At 50.8% G+C, this 27,573-nt stretch overlaps 1 protein-coding gene across 1 annotated transcript in view; it reads left to right on the top strand.

Moving 5' to 3' along the window:
- RIF1 (replication timing regulatory factor 1) overlaps positions 1-26,185 on the top strand; it is a 45,707-nt gene extending 19,522 nt beyond the window's left edge. Inside the window, exons 16-35 of the mRNA XM_054173571.1 lie at positions 1,261-1,334; positions 1,434-1,614; positions 2,951-3,058; positions 4,300-4,449; positions 5,203-5,302; positions 6,547-6,811; positions 8,646-8,688; positions 9,501-9,703; positions 10,599-10,698; positions 11,637-11,780; positions 12,674-12,816; positions 13,682-13,771; positions 13,853-13,907; positions 16,509-19,196; positions 20,236-20,373; positions 20,604-20,681; positions 20,824-20,939; positions 22,379-22,532; positions 23,083-23,575; positions 25,816-26,185. Of these exons, the coding sequence (XP_054029546.1) occupies positions 1,261-1,334; positions 1,434-1,614; positions 2,951-3,058; positions 4,300-4,449; positions 5,203-5,302; positions 6,547-6,811; positions 8,646-8,688; positions 9,501-9,703; positions 10,599-10,698; positions 11,637-11,780; positions 12,674-12,816; positions 13,682-13,771; positions 13,853-13,907; positions 16,509-19,196; positions 20,236-20,373; positions 20,604-20,681; positions 20,824-20,939; positions 22,379-22,532; positions 23,083-23,575; positions 25,816-26,036 (5,544 nt within the window). The 3' untranslated portion in view covers positions 26,037-26,185. The remainder of the gene's footprint in view (positions 1-1,260; positions 1,335-1,433; positions 1,615-2,950; positions 3,059-4,299; positions 4,450-5,202; positions 5,303-6,546; positions 6,812-8,645; positions 8,689-9,500; positions 9,704-10,598; positions 10,699-11,636; positions 11,781-12,673; positions 12,817-13,681; positions 13,772-13,852; positions 13,908-16,508; positions 19,197-20,235; positions 20,374-20,603; positions 20,682-20,823; positions 20,940-22,378; positions 22,533-23,082; positions 23,576-25,815) is intronic.
- The last annotated feature ends 1,388 nt before the right edge of the window (positions 26,186-27,573 follow it).

Genomic DNA, 27,573 nt, shown 5'->3' with positions numbered 1-27,573 from the left:
TTAGGAGATCATATTTGCACAGAGCTCTTCATGAGGTCCAGATCTCTCAGGAAATCATCTTATTCCCTCTTCCAGACTGCAGACTTCTCCTCACTTCTGATGAGTAATGGACCTGTCTGTAACTAAAAAGATAGGCTGAAAGTCCTGCAACTGAAAGAGGTTTTCCCCTGTTGAGGTCCTGATTTAAAATACAGTTGCAGATCCTTTGCAAGGAGGCTGAAGAGCCAAAGTGTGGAGTGCTGCTTTTAATCTGAAAAATGATGGTTTGGGGAAATGTTCTGAACTTGAGAGGGAAGTACATAAAGGTAGAAAGTGCTGCTCCTCAGGAAAAATGACATCAACACAAGCTAAACAGAGAATCCTGTGGTTTTGGGGGTTGGGCTGCCTCTTCTCCAGACTCAACAGCCCCAGGTGTCTCAGCCTTTCCTCCTCACACTGATTCTCCAGGCCCCACCACTGGACTCTCTCCAGTAATTCCCTGGCTCCTTTGAACTGGGGAGCTCAGACCTGGACCCAGGACTCCAGCTGTGGCCTGACTATGGCAGAGAAGAGGAGGAAAAAACCTCTCTTGATCTGCTGGTTGCAATCTTCATGTAGCCCAGGAGACCACTGGTCTCCCAGGATGACACCTGTGAGGGGAAACCAAAGAGCAGCAAAAATAACTGAATGCTTAACTCAAGTCAGTAGTATAAAGCTTTGTCTACTGGAATTGGCTGAAGAGTTCAGCTCTCAATCTCTCCCAGCTTTTATCCTTTGTTTTGCTTAACATTTGGAGATGTTTTCTGACGTGGCTACAGCAGTCAGAACTTTGTGGTTGGTGTTTCCATTGTCAGATGGCAAAGGCATTTATTTAAACACTTGAATCCCAGTGGATCTGAGCTCCCTGTGATTGAGACAACTACTGTTTTGAGAGGTTGTGCTGAAACCTTGACATGAGCACAGCTCAGCTTGTTCCATCATGCTCCTGGTGCCATCCTATGCAATCAGGGTATAGTAATGTTGAGGCAGTGATGGCTATATACTATAAATCTCACAACCTTTTAAACAGAAAAGTTTGCTTCAGCTCTAGTTCATACTGTGCTGAAGCACCAGGCTCAGCAGAAGCTTAGGCTTCTATCTTTCCCTCATTTTTCTCCTGAGGTCTTAGAAACTGACCATTTTGTACCACTTTTCATGACTGCAAATTGCTGGCTTGGAGTTCAAAGTGTTTCACTTGACCAACGTTTATGTTGTTTTGACCTCTTCAATTTCTCTTCCAAGGGAACACCAGCTTTGTTCTTACTCCAGCTGCCTTTCCATAATAACCTCTTGGAATGCTGTGTCACAGAAGAGAGGTATGTGGTGGTGTTTCCAAGCCTTCACAGAACTTTTTGTGTCTCCCCCCCCCAGCTGAAGTCAGGAAAATCTGAACCTGTATTTATTTTCTTCCCCAGGTTCTTTGTCATTCTGGAAACACTTGTGGGTTATGTTCTGTCTGGGCCTGCATCTCCCCTGGCTTTCAGTGAGTCTGTGATCTGCATTATTAACCAGAGTGCAAAGCAAGTGGAAAATAAGGAGCATCTCTGGAGAATGTGGAGTATTGTTGTTAATCCTCTCACTGAATGGATCAATAGGGTATGGTGGCTTTCTCTTCTCTTCCCTATACCTCCAGGGGAAAAAAAACCCAAACAAAACCAAGGAAAATTGGGCTTGATCTTATGATTTGTTTCTAGGAATGAGACTTCCTGAGGGGATGGTGAAATTAAATAAGCTTTGGTAGTGTTTGTGAAACTGGAATGTGAGCAGCATTATTTAGAGTCCCTGACTGGAGTATGAACATCTGCAGTGAGGTAGGAGGAGGGGTAGTAGTGGAGAGGTGATCCAGAGCATGATTTCCACTCACTGAGGGTCATCACTGTAAAGTACAGCATCAGTGTAGTGTTGGGAATTCAGGTTATAATCATAGGTGTGCTTCAAGCCTTCCCTCCTTGGCATAGCCTTGCTGCTACAAAGGGTGGAAACCTGGCCTCCAGGACCCTTTAAATCCAAAGAGGCTTGTTTGCTTTATGTGAAAACAAATACCAGTTTGTGACTTCCAGGGTGTAATCAGGAGAGTGTTTCTTGCTGATCTTGGACTTGTCAGTTAGAAGCCTTGATGAAAGCCATAGAAAGTGTAACTAATAGTCAAGAGGTTCCTCAGATCCACTGCTAGAAGTGCAGAGACTGTGAGCTAGGAGCTGTTGAGCTCCTGTCATTAGACCTACAAATCCTAGAATTTAAGGAGAGTTTTTATAGAGTGGTTTGGGTTGGAAGGGACCTTCCAAGGTTATCCAGTTCCAACCCCCTGCCCTGGGCAGGGACCCTTCCACTAGACCAGGTTGCTCAAGGTCCCATCCAGCATAGCTTTGAGCACTTGCAGGCTTGGGGACTCCACAACTTCTCTGGGCAACCTGTTCCAGTGCCTCACCCTCCCTTCTAGGGCAGAATTTCATCCTAAAGTCTCACCTAGATCCAGCTTCATCCAGTCTGAAACCATCACCCCTTATCCTATCAATACAAGCCCTTGTCAAAGGCCCTCCCCAGCTCTCCTGTAGCCCCTTTCATATCCTGGATGTCTGCTCTAGGGTCTCCTTGGAGCCTTCTCTTCTCCAGGTGGGAAAACCCACTCTCTTGGACTCTTCTCACAGGAGAGGTTGCTCCAGCCCTCTGATCACCTTTGTTGCTGCTACTTCTTCCAACTGAAATCATGAAAACCCACACAAGACACTTCCTAGCTGATTGTATTCTTGGAATGAAATTACTTTGGAATTTAGAAGCAGAGCTTTTTGTCTCTTTGGGCTTTCAAAGGAGCCAAGTTCCGAACGCCGCTGGCAGTTGAGCTTGCACAGATCTTATGTGTGAAGTCAGTGTGCTTAGGACAGCCTTCTGTCATTGCATCTTTGTTAATCAGAAATTTGTTTTCTCCTTGCAGACTAATGAAGTAAACCAGGGTGATGCACTGGAGCACAACTTCAATGCTGTTTATAGTGCCTTGTTGCTACCGGTGTTGCACATCCTCCCCGTTCAGGAATTCCCACAGGTAAGGGTGAATCAGAGTCACAGTGGGTTGGAAGGGACTTTAAATATCATAGAACCAATAAGGTTGGAAAAGACCTCAAAGATCATCAAGTCCAACCTGTCACCCAACACCTCGTGACTACTAAACCATAGCTTCAAGTGCCACATCCAATCCCTTATTGAACACCTCCAGGGATGGTGACTCCACCACCTCCCTGGGCAGCACATTCCAGTGGCCAACAACTCTCTCTGGGAGGAACTTTCTCCTCACCTCCAGCCTAACCTTCCCCTGGCACAGCTTGAGACTGTGTCCTCTTGTTCTGGTGCTGGTTGCCTGGGAGAAGAGACCAACTCACACCTGGCTACAGCCTCCCTTCAGGGAGTTGTAGAGAGCAGGAAGGTTTCCCCTGAGCTTTCTTTTCTCCAGGCTAAGCAACCCCAGCTCCCTCAGCCTCTCCTCACAGGGCTGTGCTCCAGACCCCTCCCCAGCCTTGTTGCCCTTCTCTGGACACATTCAAGAGTCTCAATGTCCTTAAATTGAGGGGCCCAGAACTGGACACATCTATATCATCTAGTTCCAACCCCCCTGCCTTTGGCAGGAACACCTTCTAATAGACCAGCTTGCTCAAGGCCTCATCCAAGCTGGATTTGAACACTGCCAGGCTTGGAGGCTCTACAGCTTCTCTGGGCAACCTGTTCCAGTGCCTCAGCACCTTCATGGGGAAGAAGTTCCTCCTAATGTCTCATTCAAATCAAGCTTCTTCCAGTCTGAAGCCATTACCCTTCATCCTGTCACTAGATGCCTTTGTGAAAAGTCCCTTTCCATCTCTCTTGTGGCCTCTTCAAACCCTGGAAGGTCTCCCTGGAGCCTTCTCTTTTCCAACCATCGGAACGAATGACCAGATAAGAAACGAATTCAAATGGCAAGTTGAGCAGGTTGCTTGAGGCTCCATCCAGCCTGGCTTTGAACACTTTCAGCTTTGGGGTCTCCTTTACATAATGTTGATTTAGAAACTCTGCAGTGCTCTTTGATACCTCATAGATTGATTTACTAGAGTGGCTTGGGTTGGAAGGAACCTTAAAGACCATCCTCTTCCCACCCCGCTGCCTACCCTGTGCATATGCATTGCACCACTACTCCAGGTTGGATTTCTCAAGCTCCATAGGCTTTGACAGAAGAAGAAAGCTTTGAAGTTGTTCTCTTTATGGCCAGACATTTGATATCTCTCACTTTGTTTTCTTTCCTTCCTGCTGTTCCCCAAGCCAACGATGAAATCCTTGCTGCGCACCTGGTCGGACCTGTACAGAGCCTTTGCTCGCTGTGCTGCTTTAGTTGCAACAGCAGAAGAAAACCTCTGCTGTGAAGAGCTCTGTGCCAAAATAATAGCTGGGCTAGAAGGTGAAACTCCAGTAGTGAGTATAAACCAGTGATGCTGAACTCTCTAAACAGATATGTTTGAAATGAAATAGAATTTACACTATCACCAAGGTTGGAAGAGACCTCGAAGGTCATCGAGTCCAGGTTCAATTCGAGAGGTGTTTCTCCTAACTTGAAAGTGTTTAAAGCTGTGAGGAAAATCTCTTCCCTAACAGGAGCTGGGAGTTGGGTTGGAAATGGACTGAAAGGGTAAAACCAATTTTAAACCTTAAAATTGCAAAGGTGGCAGTTAAGCCACCTTTGGTTTTGTCTGCTGTTGATGTAATGATGGTTCAGTGAATGCCATCACTATGGGAACTGGGACTTGTCCACTTGAAATGTGTGTGGATATGTTAAGTGATATTGAATTAATAAATAGCCAGAAAAACCAGGGGGTGGCATGCAGAGGGCATGACTCGCTCCATTCATAGGATCACAGAATGGTCTGGGTTAGAAGTGAGATGTTTTGCTGCTGCCTTGAACTTCTGATGCCTCTGAAATCTGGCACCTTACTGCTGCCTCCTCCTGGTTTGCATCTTTAAATAGTATATAAGATGTAGAGAATTGGAAGGACTCTTCAGCTTGTGTTTTAAAGCCTGATCTCTGAGTCTTACCTGCTGATAATGCAGGAGGTTTAGTTCACTTTGGAATACCAAAGCTGTCTGCATTGCTGTTCTGAATGGCCAGCATGGTGGTTCTTCTGTCACTGTTGCTCTTTTGGGCTTTGATAACTTCTGTTTCCTCCTCAGATGTTGTCAATGATGGATGGTCTCACCCATATTCTGTCAGTTATGGTTGACTGCATCAACTTTGCACCATATGCTACTAAATATCAGCCAAAAACCAGAGGTAAGAAAACTCCTTGAATACTGGGCTTTTCTGTGTCTCATCTTCCAGAGCTGGTTGGCAATTAGAGTTAATGAAGTGATGACTGTAGGCTATCAAATGATCTGTATGTGCTTGCAGATAGTAAGCACTGAAGGGATTGTCAGAAAAAACTAAGCATGCCATCCCCTGTGCATGTTTGAGGAGCAGAGCCCTTCTATTTGTTGAGCAGCTGAGTAGTTAATGCCAAAATACATCTGAAATTGATGGGATTGTTGAGGCCACTTCTCAGTTCACTGTTAAGCACTGCTGGGTTCTGAAGTCTCACTGGATATCTTGGCTAGGAACTGATGGGTTTTGCATGTGAAATCTGCTTTTCCTTGATTCAGATGTAATCTGAAGCAGATCTGTATGATCTGTGGATCATTATCTACAGTCTAATTAGTTTAAAGTCATTACCCCTCATCCTGTCACTCCATGCCTTTTTACCAAGTCCCTCTCCAGCTCTCCTGTAGCCTCCTTCAGGTCCTGGAAGGCTGCTCTGAGGTCTCCCTGGAGACTAATTAGGTGATACCTTACTAAAACTGCTGATGAGCTGTTAACACAGCATTGGAAAGAGGACACTGCTCCTGAATCTGCTTTGTGTGAAATAATTGAGAGTAGGTTTAGCAGGAGACAAAAATCAGTGGATGTGAAATGTTCTTTGTTTTGTTTCCTGCTCTCATTTACAGCTCAAGGAGTAATTCACAAACAAAAGTATAAACCTGAAGTTTCTGTAACTTAACCTTCATCATTTATTAAAGTAGTAGAGATGCTGTGTTGGACAGCTGGAAGAGTGAAATGCTTGAATCAAAAGTGTTGGTGAGGGAAAAAAGAGGATGGAAATTTCACCTTATGTATGAATAAGCTAGTAAAACTTGATACTTCCTCCTCCCTTTTCCTCACCTCTCCCAGAAGTCCTGCATGTCCCTTGACATTTGTAGAGTGGTTGCTGACTCTCTGCAAGAGGGTATTAAAGCTACTCTCTGTGACCAAGTGTAAATATAAGAAGGCTCAACAGAAATCAGATTTGTAGTGATATGATGAAATGATGCATTAAAGGTGAATATTTTCTGTTAGATCTGAGTTTAAATTGTGTGTGGATAGAGGTCAGGAATCCCAAGGTCTCATGTGGATAGTCTGTCTTCTCAGTGTAGAGCAAATCTGTTCTGTTTTAATACCTGTTGGTTGAGAACAAAAATTAATTGAAGGGGTTTCTTTTTTGTTAGCTCCACAGACCTCTACAGACTGGGCCAAGAAGAAGAAGGAGCCCCTTGGCAAGCTTGCTTCTCTGTTTAAACTGCTGGTGATGTTACTGAGCTCTTTCCACGTGCTCAGTTCCAAGGAGCCCTGCTCAGACACATTGGTTTCTGTTGGCCCTGCGATTTTTGCCCTCCTGCACAGCATCATCAGCCACGTTTCCTTGCCTTCAGTGATTGGGAGCATGTTTGCAGTCTTGTCCAAGCCCCTGGCAGTCTTTTATGAGAAGACCATGTGAGTATCTTCAGAGCAGAGGGAAAACTGGTCAGTAGAAGACATTTTATGTGGTCAGCAAATTTGCAGATGACACCAGGTTGGGGGCAGGAGTTGATCTGTTAGAGGGCAGAAGGGCTCTGCAGAGGGACCTCGACCGACTGGACAGATGGGCAGAGTCCAACAGGATGGCATTCAACAAATCCAAGTGCCAGGGGCTGCACTTTGGCCACAACAACCCCATGCAGTGCTACAGGCTGGGGTCAGAGTGGCTGGAGAGCTCCCAAACAGAGAGGGACCTGGGGGGTGCTGGCTGACAGCCGCCTGAACATGAGCCAGCAGTGTGCCCAGGTGGCCAAGAAGGCCAATGGCATCCTGGCCTGCATCAGGAGTAGTGTGGCCAGCAGGAGCAGGGAAGTCATTGTGCCTTGTGCTCAGCACTGGTTAGGCCACACCTTGAGTCTTGTCTCCAGTTCTGGGCCCCTCAGTTTCAAAAGGACATTGAGACACTTGATGGTGTCCAGAGAAGGGCAACAAGGCTGGGGAGGGGTTTGGAGGAGAGGCTGAGGGAGCTGGGGTTGTTTAGCCTGAAGAAGAGGAGGCTCAGGAGAGACCTCATTGCTGTCTACAACTCCCTGAAGGGGGGGTTGTAGCCAGGAGGGAGTTGGTCTCTTAAGCAACCAGCACCAGAACAAGAGGACACAGTCTCAAGCTGTGCCAGGGGAAGTTTAGGCTTGAGGTGAGGAGAAAGTTCTTTACTGAGTGAGTCTTTTGCCATTGGAATGTGCTGCCCAGGGAGGTGGTGGAGTCACTGTTCCTGGAGGTGTTCAAGAGGGGATTGGATGTGGCACTTGGTGCCATGGTCTAGGCATGAGGTGTGTGGTGACAGGTTGGACTTGATGATCTTTGAGGTCTCTTCCAACCTTGGTGATTCTGTGTGTGTGTGACGTACCTGAATATAGGGGAGACCTCATTGATCTCTACAGCTCCCTGAAAGGAGGCTGGAGTGAGGTGGGGGTTGGTCTCCTCTCCCAAGGGAGAGGCAACAGGGCAAGAGGAAATGGCCTCAAGTTGCACCAGGGGAGGTGTAGGTTGAACATGGGGAACTATTTCTTTCCCACATGGGTTGTCAGGCATTGGACCAGGCTGCCCAGGGCAGTGATGGAGTCCCCATCCCTGGAAGGGTTTCAAAGCCATGGAGATGTGGTGCTGAGGGCCATGGGTTAGTGGTGACCTGGCAGTACTGAGCTAATGGCTGGACTTGAAGAGCTTAAAGATCTTCCTCAGCCTAAACAATTCTATGAGTAATCATTAAAAGGGAGGACTGAGTGCTGGATGTTTGTTTGTCAAGGAAGTCATGTGCAGGGAAGTAGAACTCCTCAGGTTAGAGGCCTCAGGCTTATGAAGTGAGTTATTAAATGGCATTTTCTCACCTTTTCCAGGCTGCACCTAGGGATTTATTTACCTGAAGTAACTCAAACGAGGTCACACTTCATCTTTCTCATGCAGATATTTCTGGGACATAGGAAAATCTGTTTGGGGAGAAGGTTCAAAGTGACTCAAGTAAGGCAGGCAGAAATTACTTCATGAAAACCCCTTTAACATTCAGTTTGCACTAATTACTACCCATTCTCAATTAGTCTTATGTGGCATTGGAGTTAGCATTTGACTTTCAGTGAAGGTTAAAGGATTAGGCTTACTGCAAACTAGTTAGATCAGGAAGTGTTTTAATCACTCAACAGGAGGCTTGTTTCACAGCATTATCTCATCAGGTCATGCCTTGGAACTAGTGTGCAGTGCTTGAGATCAAGGAGGCAGCAGAATAAACCCTTGCTTTCTGTGTGTGTTTTGGCAGGCTTCCTGATGTCTCTAAAGTCTACAGTCATCTTAACACCAAGGTGAGCATGCTGGGCTTGGGGAGGATGTGGGAAGAGGAGGCTTACCATCCAGCCTGTGCTCTAAAAAAACCATTGTAATGAAAGAAGAGATTGAATCTGTAAATGGGTTGGGTTTGACTGGAAAGTAGCTGAGGGCAGGAACACTGAGCTTAGCTGTTAGGCTTCCTTGTTGGTGGCCAAAGAAGTGTGGTCAGCAGATCAAGGGAGGGGATTCTGCCACTCTGCTCTGCTGAGACCTCACCTGCAGGACTCTGTCCAGCTACGGGGCCCCCAACCCTGGAGCAGCCATGAAGATCATCAGAGGGCATCACCTCTGCTGTGGGGACAGGCTGGGAGAGTTGGGGTTGTTCAGCCTGGAGGAGAGAAGGCTCCAGGGAGACCTTAGAGCTGCGTTTCAGGGAGCTACAAGAAGGCTGGGGAGAGACTGTTCAGAAGGGGCTGTGGGGATGGGTGAGGGGCAGTGGTTTGAAACGAGCAGGGGAGATTTGGGTTGGACATCAGGAAGAAGCTCTCCACGATGAGAGTGACGAGATAGTGGAACAGGTTGCCCAGAAATGTGATTGAGATCCCATCCCTGGAGACATTCAAGGTCAAACTTGATGTGGCCCTGGGCAGCCTGCTCTAGTTGGAGCTGTCCCTGCTGACTGCAGGTGGGGGGTGCACAAGATGACCTTTGAGGCTCCCTTCCAACCCCATGCATTCTGTGTGATTCTGTGATAGTGTTTCAGCCTGTGGGATAAAGATGTTTAGAATGGTGAGTCTCTCCAATATTTGAGCCAAATGAAAGCCCTCTTTCTTCTCCCCTCCCTCAGCTGGAAAAGCTGCTGGCTGAGATAATGCTGTGCCTGCAGTCCCACTGCACCGGCTCCTATGACGCTGAGCTGCTGGAGCAGCTCTGCCCCTTGCTCTGTGTCACCTTCCAGCACAAGAGCAAGCAGATCCGTAACCAGGCAGCCCACTTCTGGAATGCCACCTTTGCCAAGGCTGCAGCACTGACCTACCCTGAGGAGCTGAAGTAAGATACAGGGGTGTGGTGGGGTTTGTGCTGTGGCTTGGAGGGTTTTGGTTTTCATGTGTTTTTACTTCTGTATTCACCTGGGAGTGCTGGTGGATGAGATCCCCATGAGCCAGCAACGTGCCCTCATGGCCTAGAAGGCAAATGTGTGTTCTTAGTGCACCTGGGGTGCATGAAGGCTGTGGCCTCCCCCTCTACTCTGCCCTAGGGAGGCCGTGTCTAGGGTCCAGGGTTCGGTTCTGGTCTCTCCAGTTCAAGAGAAACAGAACTACTGGAGAGTCCAGTGGGGGCAGCAAAGATGCTGAGGGGCCTGAAGAATCAATGTGATGAGGAAAGGCTGAGAGCCCTGGGGCCGTGGAGCCTGGAGAAGAGTGGAAGAGCAATCCCAGAGGGGGATGTAAATGCTCAGCAAGAGTTAAAGAACCTGTTGGGGGCTAGAGGTTTGGTCAGACTCTTGTCAGTGGTCCCCAGTAATAGGACAAGGGGCAGTGAGCACAGGCTGGAAGCCAGGACATTCCATCTGAAGATGAGGAGAAACTTTGTTTGGTGTGAGGGTGCTGGAGCCCTGGAGCAGGCTGCCCAGAGAGGTTGTGGAGTCTTGTCTGGACAGATTCCAAAGCCACTTGGCCATTGTGCTGCTGGGCAAGCTGCTGTGGGTGCCCCTGCTTTAGCAGGGAGGTTGGGCTGAATGACCTCCAGAGGTCCCTTCCACCATCTCCATGCAGGGATTCTGAGAGCTTGGATTATGGCCAGAGAAATGCTCACCAAAACAGTGCCAATTCATACTCTGCTTTTTGTGCAGGCTGGGGGAATCACTGATGATGCTGTGTACCTCCTCCTGCTGTGGCTGGGTACCTTCTCCTCCATAACCCTAACTTCCTTTTCTCTTGAGCAGAGCTGTGTTGAGCCAAGCCAAAAAGAAAATGCCCCTCTTGCTGCCTGGATTTGAGAACATTGAGATGGCTGAAGACTGCAGCAGCCCATTCTCTGATGTGGTAAATATTTCTCCTGACCCCAGTGGTTGCTTCCTTGTGCATGACCCCATGGGAACTGGTCTGGGGGTGGTGACAAGGTCCATTTTTGAGATCCACTGTGATTGACTTGCTTCATATTTGGAATGATTCATAGAATCATGGAATGGTTTGGGTTGGGAGGGACCTTCGAGATCATCTAGTTCCAGCCCCCCTGCCATGGGTAGGGACACCTTCCACTGGAATGGAATGGAGTGAACCAGGTTGGAAAAGACCTTTGAGACCATCAAGTCCAGCCTATCACCCAACACCATCTGATCAACTAAACCATGGCACCAGGTGCCTCAGCCAGGTTGCTCAAGGCCTCATCCAGCCTCCAAGGAGGGAAGCATGATAGAATCATAGAATTGTCAGGGTTGGAAGGGACCTCAAGGCTCAGCCAGTTCCAACCCCCTGCCATGGCCAGGGACACCTCACATTACAGCAGGTTGCTCACAGCCACATCCAGCCTGGCTGCAAACACCTCCAGGGCTGAGGTTTCCACCACCTCCCTGGGCAACCTGTGCCAGTCTCTCACCACCCTCATGGGGAAGAATTTCCTCCTAACATCCAATCTCAATCTACCCAGTTCTAGTTTCTTTTTTTCCATTCCCTGACACCCTAAAGAGTCCCTCCCCAGCTTTCTTGTAAGCCCCCTTCAAATACTGGAAGGCCACAATGAGGTCTGCTTGGAGATGGATGATAAAACCTGCTGGCTGAGCAGTGTGTAAAGGTTCTTATCAATTAATGCATTTTAAAGGCTGGGTTTTGCCAGTTTGTTTGAAAGGGTTAATTTTTCAGTTGTCCTCAGTGTAATGCAGAGGGAAATTGGAGTGTGGGACAGATAACCTGTGAAAAAATGCATCCCAGGGTGGGTTTGTGAGCTTGGAGCTTCTTCATATAGAGCATTTTTATGTGGCTAGGTGGAAGACTCCCAGCTGGATGCAAAGATCAGTGGAATGGAGGTAAAGCTGGGTCAGAAACGAGACTCAGTGTTGGGGCAGACCAGTGAAATAGGAAATGAAGTGAAAGACAAATGCAATAACATGCAAGCAACACCTGCAAAGGTAAGGAGGGTGTGAGAGAATCCAACCCCTTCTGTCCTGCAGCAGAACATCTCATGTGCTGCTGTAAATGCTCAGGAAAACACCTTTTCTGGTATTAAAGCCCTGGGGCACACCTGAAGTTTTCCTGTCACACTCCCCTGCTGAGCTAGGGTGGAGTTTTAAGGAGGGATCATGGAGGGCTGCCTGGTGAGTGGGAGAGGTGGCAAGCAGGGAGAAAAGTCACACCTCAGTCTGGATGCAGTTAGAGCAGCTTCTGGTGTTGAGGTGGATCTTGAGGTTTTGGCAGAGTTGAGCTGTGTGCTCCAGTCTGTCCCTGGTCCCAGGGAAGCAGGGTGTTGTGTTCTGTAAGGAGTTGGTGGTTTGGGCCAACAGCAGGACGTAATAACCCTCATGAGTAGTGAGCTACCTTCAGCTGTTACAGTCTTGGGACTTCATGATGCTGAAGGAGGTGCAGAGGGGCACAGAGGAGGGGTTGCAAAATCTCTCCTAAGTGATAGTGTTAGAGGAGGAAAATCACAGAATCCTTAAGATTGGAAAAGACCTTCATCAAGTCCAGCCTTCCACCCAGCACCTCCATGACCACTAGACCATGTCCAAAAGTGCCACATCTACCTGTTTCTTGAGCACCTGAAAAGTAAATGTCATGAAGAAAGCCAGCACCTACTGAGGGATTTCATAGAAGACAATCACAGAGTGGTTTGGGTTGGAAGGGACCTTAAAGATCCTCCAACCCTCCTGCCATGGGCAGGGACTCAATCTGTGCCAGCTAATATGCTGACAGAACTGTGGTGCTTTGATAAGTGTTCCATGTAGGATGAGTTGCCCCTGCACTATGAGAACACCTCCAGTTCCTGTGTTGTGTTTCTGATCCAGCTTGGTTTTCCTTTCTGCAGTTAAAACTAGACTTTTCATCTTCAAAGCCTAGAAGTGAGGTGCTTCTGGAAGAGGAGGCATCTGCTGATTTCGTGTTCATTCCTCCAGAAACAAAAACAAGAGTACTGACAGAGCATCAGAAGGAAGTGCTTAGGTCAAAGAGGTCTGTGATTTGTTCTGCTTCCAACTCGATGGGCAGTGTCCCTACACTGGCATGACTTCAGTTCCTCTGTCTCAGACTCTCTCTCCTCCCTTCACTATTGTAAAGCAACCAAGTTCTTGTCTGATCTGTGTTTCCTGTTTGGCTGCCAACCAGCACCCCCAGGTCCTTTTTCCCCTCAGCCTCAGCAGTGCCCAGTACAGGGGCACAATCCCTGCCCTGCTCCTGCTGGCCACACTATTCCTGATCCAAGCCAGGATGCTGGTGGCCTTCTTGGCCACTTGGGCACAGCCTGGCTCATCTTCAGCCACTGTCAACCAGCACCCCCAGGTCCTTTTCCACCAGGCAGTTTCCAGCCAATCTGCCCCAAGCCTGGAGCATTCATGGGGGTGTTGTGAGCCAAGTGCAGCAATTGGCACTAGGCCTTGTAGAACCTTATCCCACTGGCCTTATCCCATGGATCCAGCCTGGCCAGAGCCCTCTGTAGAGCCTCCCTCCCCTCCAGCAGATCCAGCACTCCCTCCCAGCTTTGTGTCACCTGCAGACTCACTGAGGGAGCCTTGATCCCCTCCAGATCACTGATACAGACAGAAAAGAGAACTGGCCCCAGGGATGAGCCCCAGAGAGCACCCCTGGTGATACCACTTCTCCTGATACTTAATATGTGCTGCCCTGACTTCTGTGCAGCAGTCACTGCTTGGATGGGTGTTGCAGTTTGAGTATTTTGGAGAGTTGGGAAGCTCCTTCCATTTCTCCCAAGACTCTGCTCTCTTGTGATGAATTCATTCCTCTCCTCCTGCCCTTATTTTAACTGCTTCAGCAAAACTCTGCCCTGCCCTTCCTGATCTGTTCTGTCTGTTTGTTTCAGGATTGGCATTCCTGCCATGTACAACAATTTGGACAGCTCACAGGACACGACCTTGTTCTCTCAGTACACTCAAAGCCAGGAAGATTCTTTGTAAGTCAGTGTGGCCACTCTGTGCATTAAAGGCACCTCCTTTTCCTGCAGCACTTCTAATTGAGTTAACTTCTGTTGCAGGGAGAAGTCCTCTTTAATGGAAGATGCAAAAGAAGTTGTTGAAGACAAGCCTCAGGTGAGTTCTTGTTCTCCAGTGGTGACTAAGAGAGCAGAATTCTAACCAGTGCTGTTTTCTTCATGTTAGCTCTGGTGATCAGTGGCAAAACTCTTGGATTATGGCTAGGAAATGATACTTACAATTGATTGGAAAGCTCTTAAAAGCAATGAATAAATCAACTCTGAATATGTTTAAATTGTTTCCCACATCTCCAGGGATTGCAAGGACTAACAGATCAGTCATGTCCCTGTGTGACCACTGATATTTTGTTGATGATTTGCATTAGTAGATTGATATTTTATTTGAACTGACCCCCAGAAACTGTATTGGACTAAAAACACCCCAAAAGGAACAAACTTACTGTGACTTACTTCTGGTGCTAAGGACCATTTAATTGCTGAATAGAATAGCATAGAATTAACCAGGATGGAAAAGACCTTTGAGACCATCCAGTCCAACCTACCACCCAGCACCATCTCATCAACTGAACCATCCAGGCTCTTCCTAAACACCTCCAGGGATGGTGACTCCAGCACCTCCCTGGGCAGCACATTCCAATGGCCAATCTCTCTTGCTGGGAAGAATTTCTTCCTAACATCCAGCCTGAACCTCCCCTGGCACAGCTTGAGACTGTGTCCTCTTGTTCTGGTGCTGCTTGCCTGGGAGAAGAGACCAACCCCCACCTGGCTACAACCTCCCTTCAGGTAATTGTAGACAGCACGAAGGTCTCCCCTGAGCTTCCTCTTCTCCAGGTTAAGTAACCCCAGCTCCCTCAGCCTCTCCTCCAAACCCCTCCCCAGCCTTCCTGCCCTTCTCTGGACACCTTCCAGCAAGTCAACCTCCTTCCTAAGCTGAGGGGCCCAGAACTGGACACAGGACTCAAGGTGTGGCCTAACCAGTGCAGTGTACAGGGGCAGAATGCCCTCCCTGCTCCTGCTGGCCACACTGTTCCTGATGCAGCCCAGGATGCCATTGGCCTTCTTGGCCACCTGGGCACACTGCAGGCTCATGTTCAGCCTACTCTCAACCAGCACCCCGAGGTCCCTTTCTGCCTGGCTGCTCTCCAGCCACTCTGACCCCAGCCTGTAGCACTGCCTGGGGTTGGTGTGGCCGATGTGCAGAACCTGGCACTTACATGTGTTCAATCTCCTGCCCTTGGCCTCTGCCCATCTGAGTCCATCTGAGCTCTGTCAGGAATCCCCACAGTCACTTCTCTTCCACAGCATGTTTGCTTTCCCTGGCAGATGAGTTCAGGCCACACCATGATTTTCTGAAGCTATTTTCACTTTCAGAACTCTTAGTGTTAATTTCTGTGTTATTCTGGAGGCTTTGAAACAGCTTGAGTTATGTGTCCACATCCTGAATTCCTTCTGGGTGAAGCTGTGAGGGCTTGAGAGGAGCTGGAGATTTGGGGAAGTTAAAAGAAGCTCTGAATCTGAAGGTAGATTTGTTCACTTGTGGAGTTGGCTGAACACTTGACCAGCTGTAGTGTTGAGCAAATAATAGATGAAGTACAACAGATTCTTCAGAGCAAACCTTGGCTTGGAAGGGACCTTTGAGATCACCTACTCCAACCTCCCCACCACAAGCTGGGGCACCTCTCAACTAGGTTTGGCTGCTGGAGGCCTCATGCAGCCTGGCCTTGAACACCCCTGGGAGGAGGCATCCACAACCTTCCTGGGCAGCCTATTCTAGAGTCTCACCCCCTTGTGTTAGAATAGAATAAACCAGGTTGGAAGAGACCTTCAAGATCATTGCATCCAACCCATCAACCAATCCAACACCACCCAAACAACTAACCCACGGCACCAAGCACCCTGTCAAGTCTTCTCCTGAGCACCTCCAGTGATGGTGACTCCACCACCTCCCCAGGCAGCCCATTCCAATGTGCAATCACTCTCTCTGTATAGAACTTCTTCCTAACATCCAACCTAAACCTCCCCTGGTGCAGCTTGAGACTGTGTCCTCTTGTTCTGGTGCTGCCTGCCTGGGAGAAGAGACCAACATCTGTCTGTCTACAACCTCCCTTCAGGGAGTAGTAGAGAGCAAGAAGGTCACCCCTGAGCCGCCTCCTCTCCAGGCTAAGCAACCCCAGCTCCCTCAGCCTCTCCTCGTAGGGCTGTGTTCCAAACCCCTCACCAACTCGTTGCCCTTCTCTGGAATCCAAAGATTCACTCAAACCCTGCTCTCCCTCACCTTCAAACCATTCCCCCTTGTCCTGTCTCCAAACACCCCTATGCAAAGTCCCTCTGCAGCCTTTCTTCAGGTATTGGAAGGCAGTTCTAAGGTCCCCCCCCAGAGCCTTCTCTTCTCCAAGTTGAACAGCCCCAGCTCCCTCAGCCTATCCTCATAGCAGAGGTGCTTGAACCCTTGAATCATCTTTGTGGCCTCCTCTGGACTCCCTCCAGCAGCTTTCAGTCCCCCTTATGATGGGGACACCCCAGCTGGCTGCAGTTTTGGAGGTGGGGTCTCACAAAACACCCCTCGTGGGTGTGTTGTGCTCTGTTCCACCCGAGGGCTTTGTTCAGGGGGTTGGTTGGGGGGGGTGTGTGTTTTGGTTTGTTTTTCCTGTATCTGTAGTGTAACTGCAACATTTTGCTGTTCATGTTGTTGGGACAGGAAGAAAATGGAAAGAGTGAAGAAGGCTGCAGCACCAAAGCAGATGAAATCTCAGAGCCTGCTGCTGAGGACACTGCCTCCTGCCTGCCCACGTCCCCTGTAACTTGCCTGGAGGAGAGCTCAAGTTCAAAGAGGAAGGAAGACTCCAAAGAGGAAACAGATGAAATGGTTGTGGAGCAGCCATCAGCTGGAGAGGGGTTAGAGACCAGCAGTGTGGAAGCAGCTCCAGAGGAGCCCTCAGAAGGCAATGACAACACCGCCAATGTCAGCAGCAGCTCGGCTTCCAGCGACGTCGTCTCTGGCACGCCGCAGCCCGCGAGCCGCCGGCAGTCCTTCATTACCCTGGAGAAGTTTGGGAGCTCGGAGAGCAGGCCTTTTAGCCCATCCCCATTGAACAGCGTGTCAGGGACCTCTGCAAGTGCTTCTGGGGCAGGTAAAAAGGAAAGCACCAGCAGCAAGACCGCTGCTGGGCCAGAGAAAGCCGGAGACGACGACAAAAAGCCTGAGCAGGTGTTCACTGCCATACGGAAGCTGACGCGGCGGCAGAGCAAGATGGAGCAAGAAGGACAGAAGCAGTCCCAGCTCTCAGCCAGGTTAGAGCAAGAGTCTCTGGCTTCCAGCAGTGTGGAAAACAGCCCTGGACTGCTTTCTGCAGAAGACGTGGAGCAGGTTCTCCTCGCTCAGTCCCAAGCTCTCCGCTCTTCAGATCTGGACATTAAAAAAGCTGAAGATGTCGTAGGAGAAATAGAAAGGGAAAGGTTAGCAGATATGGATGCTAAAGAAAACACACCTCCAGGCACCGCTGTGTCCTCTGAGCAGGTGACAGCTGAGGACAGTCAGGTTCCTCCTGCCTCTCCTAGCCAGAAGGTACTAAGGCGTAGCTTGCGACGGCGGTCGGAAGCTGCGGAGAGCGCGGCCGGTAGTCAGGAGGCAGAAGATGGCCACCAAAAGAGAAGCAGACACAAAGACAGTGAAAAATCTGCCCAGAAGAAGGTGCCACAGGCTAAAGATGATGGCTCCCAAAAGCAGAAGGTGGGTTCTGGGAAGAGCACAGAAAACACAAGTAAACCAGAAAGCAGCTTGGGCGAGAGAGCGGCCGCAGAGGACTTGAGCTCGAAGGAGCCTCCTGCTTCGAGGGGTCTGGAGGAAGTGAGCAGAAGTGCAAGGAGGCCAGAGGAGAACTTGAAGGCTGACACCACGGAGGGGCCTGACAGCAGCGAGGGCGCAGAAGGGCAGACGCAGCCGAAACGGCCACGGTACCACACCAGGAGAGCTTCCCAAGGATTGCTTTCCAGCATTGAAAATTCAGAGGCTGAGGGCTCTGAGACCAAGCAGGAAAGCGCAAAGAGGAGGAAACAGGCCAAGGGGAAAAGCAGAGATGATCCTCCCGAAGACAAGTTGAAAGAGCAGCAGCCAGGAAGCTGTAGCCAGGAGCTGTCCTCCCAAGGAGGTGAAACTAAGGGCCTGGAGGCAGAGAATCGAGCTGAGCTGAGCCATGAAGCCAGCAGAGATGCTGCACCAACAGCTGAGCCCGGTGAGCTGCCAACCCAGGTCACCCCAGCAGACAGCAGCAGAGCTGTGGCACCTGCCAGCTCTGAGGCGTCGCCTGACCTGCAGAGCCCAAGCGGGGAGCAAAGCAGGAGCGGCGCGCTGGCGGAACTGCACGCTGCTCCACCTGCATCTGGTGGTCAGGGTTTGAGAGCAGCAGAGGAGACCAGCCAGCCTGAGAAGCAGCCACCCACAGAAGACTCTGCTTCAAGTGGCAAAGTTCCTCCTTCACAAACACCTGAGGGGCACCTCAAGAGAAGCAAAAGGCTGAAAAGGTTAAAGAACTGTAGCTGCTGCCTTAAAAAGGTAAAGGAGGAAGCGGTGCCCTTCACCAGATCCCCAAAAGAGGTCACTCATGAAGAGAAGGAGCCCCAAACCACCCCAGTTCAGACGCCTGCGAGCACCCCAGAGCTGTCTGGTAGTTCTCAGTCTGATGAGAGCTTGCCCGTGGCACCTTGTGCAATGAGCACTCCGCTGCATCCTCCCAAGCAGCTCCGTGCCTTGAACGTGGAAGGAGAGGGATCCTCTGCAGAGAACCTGCAAGGGAACAAGGTCATGGTGGAGGAGAATCTGGATGCAGAGTGCCTTGAAGGTGAAATCATCCTCTCCTTAGTGGAAATACAAGGACCCTTTGGTCAGACTGACCAGTGTCTGTCTGAACCTGCTTCGGATGAGCCTGGTGATAGCCGTCTGGCAGCAGGGGACCAAAGTGAAGAGCCAGCAGCTGCAGAAAATGAAGACACAAGTCAGAGTAGACAACTGGAGGAGACCTCTGAGGTGCTGACTGTTAGCAAACCTGAGGGCAAACAGCTGAAGGAGCTAGAAAGCCATCAGGATGGTGAAAAAGCTGAGAGCAAGGCAGGGGAAACCGGTGGTGTCCAAGATGCAGAGACAGAGGGACTGGGGGAAACTGAAGCCACAGTGTCTGAAGATGTGGCCTTAGACAAAGAAAATGTAGCAGAAGGCAGAGGTGTGGGGTCCCCTCAGAAGCCAGCAGATGTCAGCTCTGTGGTCAGTGAGAGCCCCAATGGTGTGCAGGCACGCTGCGTGTGGTCTCCTTCGGCTTCTCCATCCACGGGCATTTTAAAGAGGGGTGTCAAGAGGAGCCAGGATGATGACTCCCTCTCACCTGCTAATAAGGTACTGTGATCAGAGCTGCCACTCCCTTGGTTCATCACAGGGATGTTGACAGGGTCTGGAGTGTGACAGCTTCTAAACCTGTTGGGTGACTGGTTCTGTTCTTCATTTGAAGTGACCTTGTGCTGGAGCCAAAGAGGTGGAGGTTTCTTTCTGAGCTCTGCAAGCACTGACAGGCTTCTAGTGTCAGTGCATGGGGTGGGGAGTTGTGGGTTAGTTGCTTGGGCGGTGTTGGATTGGTGATGGGTTGGACGCGATGATCTTGAAGGTCTCTTCCAACCTGGTTTATTCTATGTATGTATTCTATGTATTGTGTGGTCAGAACAGCACCAGAGTTCTTACCTGCTGCCCACAGGTGTCACTGCAGAACCAGTAAGAGGGTTCCCAGGGCTGGAATTTGAGCAGCCTCTTACCAAATGCATTGAGTATTTCACAGATTACACTGGGTTGGAAGGGACCTTCAGAGGTGAGCAGGGACACCTGCATCTGGATCAGGCTGTCCAGGGCCACATCAAGTTTGACCTTGAATGCCCCCAGGGCTGGGGCCTCAACCACATCCCTGGGCAACCTGTTCCAGTATCTCACCACCCCCATGGTGCAGAGCTTCCTCCTGATGGCCAGCCTAAATCTGCCCTGCTGCAGTTTGAAACCGTTGCCCCTCATCCTGTCCTCACAGGCCCTTCTGAACACTCCCTCCCCAGCCTTCCTCTAGCTCCCCTGCAGATACTAAAGTGCTGGTTTAAGGTCTCCCTGGAGCCTTCTCTTCTCCAGGCTGCACAACCCCAACTCTGTAGCCTCTCCTCAGAGGAGAGGCGCTGCAGCCCTCTGAGTATCTTTGTGGTCTCCTCTGGACCAGCTCCAGCAGGTGCCTGTCCCCCATTTCCTTTAGCAGGAAGGAAGCCACAGCTCTGTCCTTGGGTGAAACACCATCAAGGAGCTTTGATGGCTTTATTTCAGGCTGCTTTGTCTGCTCAGACTTGACTTCAGCAGAGGGTGATGCTTTGAGTCCATCCCACCAACCCCCCTCCCCTCTCGCCCTCAGAGCCGCCGTGTCTCCTTCGCAAACCCCATTTACCAGGAGGGGCTGGCAGACGACATCGACAGGAGAAGCCCTGTGGTCAGATCCCATTCCTCACCCTCCTCACGAAGCCTTAAAGTCTTGTCCAATGGTCAGCCCAAGGTCAGTTCTCTTCCCTGCCTCCTGCACCTCCTGAATTGCCCTGGGTCGTAGGCAGCGTTGCCGTGGCTCCTGGCCGCTTGCAAGCAGTTGTAAGGGCAGTGTAAGGTGAGAGTTGTTGGCCTGGCTCCTCCTTTGAAGGACAACATCCCCTTGAGATCTAGGCAGTGTCTTGTGCTTAACTAAACCCTTGAGAGATCCTGAGAGATCTTTTCTCCTCTTTTTCCACCCAGCGTATCACCACTCCAACCAAAGGATTTCTGCCCCTAGAATCACGTAAATCTAAGCTGAAAAGCTCCAAGAAGTGTTTAGTAAGAAGTGATTTGATTCCTTTTTCTCTCTCATTGTTGTTTTGGGGTTTTTTTGTGTGTCCCCCCCCCCCCCCCCCCCCCCCCCACTCCCCCCATCTGGAGCTGTGTGGTAATTCATGTAACTCTCTTGTCTCATTCCAAGATCAGGGAGATGGCCATGGAGTCGCCCCCTTCCCGGAAGGAATGCATGTACCCCGCCTTGGTTGGCTGCAAGACCCCAGTCAGTGTCATTCTACCTCAGATCACAACAAGCCTCTGGTAAGGGCTTGGTTTCTGCTCAAAAGTCACCTGCCTGCTCAGCCTACCAACCCCAGTGTTCTCATGCACAGTGGGATGTGGGGGGGATCTCATTGCCTCTCCCAGGCAAGCAGCGCCACAACAAGAGGACACAGTCTCAAGCTGGAGGTGAGGAAGAAGTTCTACACAGCAAGAGAGATTGGCCATTGGAGTGGAGGTGGTGGAGTCACCATCACTGGAGGTGTTTAGGAAGAGACTTGGTGCCATGGTTTAGTTGATGAGATGGTGCTTGGTGATAGGTTGGACTCAATGATCTTGAAGGTCTTTTCCAACCTGGTTAGTTCTGTTCTGTTCCTATTCTAAAGGGTGGGTGGCAGGAGGGCAAGACCAGGCTGTTCTCAGTGATGCCCAGGACAGAGGCTGACAGGCACAATCCTGACCATAAGGAACTCCATCTGAACATGAGGAGGCACTTCTTTAATTTAAGGGTGATGTAGCACTGGGGCAGGCTGCCCAGAGAGGTGGTAGAGTCTCCATCTATGGAGACATTCCAAACCATGAGATCCTCTGTGACCTTCCCTAGGCTCCAAATGGCCTTTTCTGGTGTACTCAACTGTTTTTGCTTCCACTCATGACACAGAAACAGGCTCTAGAAAGCTGTTCTATGATGGCTCTAGGACAAACTGCTTTGAGATCATAGAATGAACCAGGTTGGAAAAGACCTTTGAGATCATCAAGTCCAACCTATTGCCCAACACCTCCTGACAACTAAACCATGGCTTCAAGTGCTACATCCAAGCCTTTCTTGAACACCTCCAGTGGTGGTGACTCCACCACCTCCCTGGGCAGCACATTCTAACAGCCAGTTACTCTTTCTGGGAAGAACTTTCTCCTCACCTCCAGCCTAAACCTCCCCTGGCACAGCTTGAGACTGTGTCCTCTTGTCCTGGTGCTGGTTGCCTGGGAGAGGAGACCAACCCCCACCTGGCTACAACCTCCCTTCAGGGAGTTGCAGAGAGCAAGAAGGTCTCCCCTGAGCCTCCTCTTCTCCAGGTAGAACCTCATTGAGTTTTGCTTTGCCTTTCACCCTTGTGCACATGAATCAGCATTCCTCTAGGATTATCATAGACTCAGTCAGGGTTGGAAGAGGCCACAAGGATCATCTAGTTCCAACCCCCCTGCCATGGGCAGGGACACCCCACACTAGATCAGGCTGGCCAGAGCCTCATCCAGCCTGGGCTTAAACACCTCCAGGGCTGGGGCCTCAACCACCTCCCTGGACAACCCATTCCAGGGCTTCACCACTCTCATGGGGAAGAACTTCCTCCTCACCTCCAGCCTGAATCTCCCCACCTCCAGCTTCATTCCATTTTGTTGTGCTCCTCCATGCCAGGCAGAAAGGCCATGACTTGTGGCCTCATGACCCCCACTGTTCTCTCCCCCCTGCCCGCTGTGTGCAGTGCCAGGGGCATGGTGCAGGTCATTCGAGCGCGGAACATCAGGACCGTGGGGGACCTGAGCAACCTGACGGCGGCGGAGATCGAGAACCTTCCCATCCTCTCACCCAAAGTTTACAACGTTAGGAAAGCTCTCAGAGGTTACCACGAGCAACAGGTGAGGCACCCGAGAGCCCAGGCTGGGCCTTGAGGGCTGCTGATGTTCACTGGGAGGGAGAATCAGGGGTGGGGCTTCACAGAATCACAGTTTGCCTTGGGAAAGCCCTCTGAGGCTGTCCAGTCCAGCCACGCACCCAACCCCACCCTGCCCATCAGTGCCATGCCCACACCTTGCTTGAACACCTCCAGGGGTGGGGACTCCACCACCTCCCTGGGCAGCCTGTGCCAATGCCTGACCACTCCTCATGTCCAACCTAAACCTCCCCTGGCACAACTTCAGCCCATTCCCTCTCGTTCTATCACCTGATCTAGGGAGAAGAGCCCAACCCCCACCTCACTGCAGCCTCCTTTCAGGGAGTTGTAGAGAGCAGTGAGGTCTTCCCTTGGCCTGTTAGCTGGAATTCAAGGCACTGGTGGCCTGGTTGCAGTGCTGTTAGCTGCAGTAAGGGTTGTGCCTATTAGGAGGTTAGAAGATGTCCCACCAGCTGCTCCTGTGCCTTTCCAGAGGCAAAAACCAGATCTCTTGCTCTCTCCCCAAAACTCCTCAGGTCAAATCTCGAGGGCTTGAGGAAATAGCAGTGCTTGAAGATGTGGAGAAGCCTTCTGAGGATGCAGAGAAGCCCAAAGACACAGAACCCTCTGAGAATGTGGAGAAGACTGAGGACTTTGAGAAGCCCTCTGAGGATGCAGACAAGCCTCAGGACTTTGAGAAACCCTCTGAGGATGTAGAGAAGCCCTCTGAGGATGCAGAGAAGCCTCAGGACTTTGAGAAGCCCTCTGAGCATGCAGTGAAGTCTGAGGACATGGAGGAGCCCTCTGAGGATGCAGAGAAGCCTCAGGACTTAGAGAAGCCCTCTGAGGATGTGGAAAAACCTCAGGACTTTGAGAAGCCCTCTGAGGATGTAGTGAAATCTGAGGCCATGGAGGAGCCCTCTGAGGATGTGGAGATGTCTGAGCACATGGAACACCCCTCAGAGGATGCAGAGGAGCCTGAGGATCATGAAGAGGAGAAACCTCTTGTGGAAGAACAGCATTCCACAGGTAGCTCTTGCTGGCTTTTTGCTTGGCTTTGGGTGTTCCTGCTGTGTGCTGCTGCTGCTCTCCCCTCAGGGACCACTTGGTCTTTGAGGGAAGGAGTAGTGCTAGGCACTCTCAGCAAGTGAGTTGGGTGTTGGCCACGTGATGGAGCCCAGCAGCAAAGGCTTTTGGCACCCTGGTGGGTACTTTGAGGGAAGGATGCTGCTTTTCCCTCAAGGAGCTGGCATTAAGCATGTGAAGAACAAGTTCAGCCAGGCTCCAGGTAGTTCATGTTGGGACTCAGCCAGGGTGTCTCCTGAGCTGGGTAACTGCTGTGGCTCTGGGTGTGCACAGCACCAGCCAGGTGAAGCAGAGCTTCATCCTGAGGGGAGTGGGACAGGACAGAGGCTGATTCCTGGATGCTCAGTTTGGGTAGAGGAACTTGGGCTTGTTCCTCCCACAAGGTTCACACAATGGTTTGGGTTGGAAGGGACCTTCAAGATCACCCAGTTCCAACCCCCCTGCCAGGGGCAGGGACACCTCCCACCAGCCCAGGTTGCTCAAGGCCTCATCAACCCTGGCCTTGAAGCATTTGGTTAACTGGAGATCAAAACTCAGGAGCAGCTTGTGCCCAGTTGACAAGCTGGACATAGAGGTGACAAACCTGGAACATGATCAGATGCTTTCATTTGGCTCCTGGATGTGTTCCAGGGTGATTTACTCCAGGTCACCCTGCTCTGGAAGGTGTGGGGTTTCAGCCTGGAGAAGAGAAGGCTCCAGGGAGACCTTAGTGTGGCCTTCCAGTACCTGAAGGGGGCTACAGGAGAGCTGGGGAAGGACATTTTACAAGGGCTGGGACTGGAGATTAGGAAGAAATTCTTTACACTGAGGGTGGTGAGACACTGGAACAGGTTGCCCAGGGAGGTTGTGGATGTCCCCTCCCTGCTGCAGGTGTTTGAGGCCAGGCTGGATGAGCCTGGGCCTCAAACAACCTGGGCTGGTGGAAGGTGTCCCTGCCCGTGGCAGGGGTGTTGGAACTGGATGATCTTGAAGGTCCCTTCCAACCCAAACCATTCTATAATTCTATGACCAGATGAACTTCAGAGGTCCCTTCCAGGCCCCAGCACTCTGTGTGTGTGATTTCTGACCTGAGTTCTATTTCAGCATGATCTTATCATGCTCAGACATCATGAAGGTCTCTGTGAGGGGTGGTATGGAGTTCTGAGGGCTGCCTCTGTCAGCAGCAGCTCTCAGGGTGTGTGGAACAAACCCCTCTGCTTTAATCTGTTCTGGTGTGCAGCCTAAGCTGTAACATCAGCTCTGCTCAGCTCTCAATCCAGACCACAGAGAGTCACAGAGTGGTGGGGTTGGAAGGGACCTCTGGAGATCATTGAGTCCACCCCTCCTGCCAGAGCAGGGTCACCTAGGGAAGGCCATGGAGGATCTCATGGGTTTGAATGTCCCCAGAGTGGAGACTCCACCACCTGCTCCAGGGCTACATCACCTTTAACTTGGAGAAGTTCCTCCTCATGTTCAGATGGAGCTTCTTACACTCTTCCTGCACCTAAACCCAGCAGCAAAGCTCTGGTCCTGCTGGGACAGGACCCAGCTCCAGCAGGTTGTGCTGTGGGCCCATGGAGAGCCCCAGAGGCAGGGAAATGTCCACAGGGCACTGGCACAACAAAGCCTTTTTTCTTCTCCCTCTTTATTGGTCATTTCACTTCAAAAGTGAAATAAATTGAGCAGCTTTGGAGCTTGGCAGGAGCTAAATGGGCCCCAAGTGTTTGCTGCTCTGCTGCAGAAAGGGACTTGAACCAAAGAGGGGAGGGACAGCATCCAGCGCTGGGGCTGAGGGGCCTGCAGCAAGGGCTGTCCCCAGGCTTGCAGGAGACACCTCCAGGAGGAAGGGCTCTCAGGCTGCTGTCCCTGGTGGTCAGTATCTGCAGGGGACTTCCAGGAAGGCTGGGGAGGGACTGTTCAGAAGGGCCTGTGGGGATAGGACGAGGGGCAGTGGTTTGGGACTGGAGCAGGGCAGCGTTAGGTTGGCCATCAGGAGGAAGCTCTGCACAGTGAGGGTGATGAGACACTGGAACAGGTTGCCCAGGGAGGTGGTTGAGGCCTCAGCCCTGGTGCCATTCAAGATCAGCCTGGCTGTGTCCCTGGGCAGCCTGTTCTAGCTGCAGGTGTCCCTGCTGACTGCAAGGGGGTTGGACAAGATCCCTTCCAACCTGATGCAATCTGTGACTCCTTCCCTTCCCTTCCAGCTCTGGTTGAAGCAGTTGCCCCAGCTCCAGCTGCACCAGCCCCAGCAGATCTCCTGAGCCAAATGGAAGCCCTGGCAGCTCAGCTGAGCTCTGCAGAGCTCCTCCAGTGCTACTCAGGAAGCCAGCTCTTCGAGATGCAGGCCAAGCTGCTTGCCATGACAAACTGCATCATGAGGAACCTGCAGGCCCGCTGGCAGCAGCCACCTCCTGAAGGTTCTTAGCCCCTTCCTTCTTTCTGAGTAAGGAGGATTTTTTGTTACAGGAAGTTTCCCCAGCCCCCTTTTTTTTCCCCTTAGGGTGAGTGAGTGCTGAGCCCTGTGCATTTTGCACCAGAGGAGATGTTGTTAGCACCTGCTGGGGCCAAATGTGCTGTGCTGGCCTGGTGTTCTCTCTTTCTCCCTGTGTGTGTGTGCTGATTTCATGGGTGGTGTGTTCCCTCTTGGTCTGTCTTGCCTTGCTATGCATAGTTCTTTCAGCTGGTGAAAGAAAACTTGGATCAAGTTGTGCAATAGCAGAAGAAGACTCTGAAGCCAGGCCCCCAGAGGAGCTGCATTGTTACTGCTAGGAATTATTTTTCCCCCCAATCTGAAGTGTTCTTAGCGCTGCCAGCTCTGGCCGGCGAGGAAGTGGATCCCCCAGCTCTGCTCCTTGCCTCAGGAGCTGACAGAGCAGCCTCTTTTACACCTCCCCCCCTTTTAACTCCTCCCAGCCCAGGGTGACCCCAGGATGAGATCTATTTTTGTAGGACACATACTCAGAAGCTGCTTCCCTTGGAGGTGACCAATTCCAACCCCTCTTAGGCTGTTCTCCCCACCCCATGTTACGTTCTCTGTTCTTCCGTGGAGAAGAACTGTTGTTGGGTTGGTGTGGTTGTTTCCTTTCCCCTGAAGGAAATGGCTGGACCCAGGAGCTCTTTGTATATTCCTGTACAGACTTGTGGCAAATGTTGGTTAATAATTTATGACTTTCTAGAGGTTTTAATTGCATGGGTTGCAGTGCTGCTTCTGAGAGACATCCAGAGGGAGCCCTTGGGCTTTTACTCTGGACAAAGGAAATCGTTTGTATATATTGTACTGTAGCTGTCAAGATGGACCTTGGGTGGAGAGGAGATGCTGCAGGACATTTTAGAACTTACACATGGGCAAATAAAAGAGCAGATGGTAGTTCCCAAGCTTGGTAATGCTGGTGTGGTTTGGGGAGGGGAGGTGGGGGCTGTGCCACATCAGAGCTGTTCAGGCCTGCTGTGGGAGCAGGTCACAAGGTTGGGAGGGACCTTGGGAGGAGCAGGTTCTGATAATGCATCTGCAAGACTCTGTGTTCTTTGTCCTTATGCAAGATGTGGGCAGCCTGATGGAGTTGGAGGTGTCCCTGCTGACTGCAGGGAGGGTGACCAAGGTGACCTTTGAGGGCCCCTTCCACGCCAATGCACTCCGTGATCATGCATCTCATGAGGAGAAGGGAGCAGGCCAGAGGTGGGATGTGAGTGGTGCCAGTGAGGAGTTCAGCTGCAGGTTGCCTTCTTTGCTGCAAGTGTTCTTTTTGGTCCCAAAGCTGCTGCCTTGGGCTTGTCCAACTCTCACGTTCTGAGGCTGTCCCTAACACACCTCAGAAGCTCATACCAAGCACTGAAGGAGGACATCACCTTTTCAGGCTGGTTGTGTAGAGCAAGACAGGCTTCCCTTTGGTCTAAGGCCCTCAGAGCTAACACTCAGCTTTATGACTTCATTGTTGACTTTTATCTTGGACTTAGCACACAGG

The sequence above is a fragment of the Dryobates pubescens genome, chromosome 2 (genome assembly GCF_014839835.1).
Source record: "Dryobates pubescens isolate bDryPub1 chromosome 2, bDryPub1.pri, whole genome shotgun sequence".
In the NCBI taxonomy this organism is placed as follows: domain Eukaryota; kingdom Metazoa; phylum Chordata; class Aves; order Piciformes; family Picidae; genus Dryobates; species Dryobates pubescens.
This window is presented reverse-complemented; position numbering and strand designations above follow the sequence as displayed.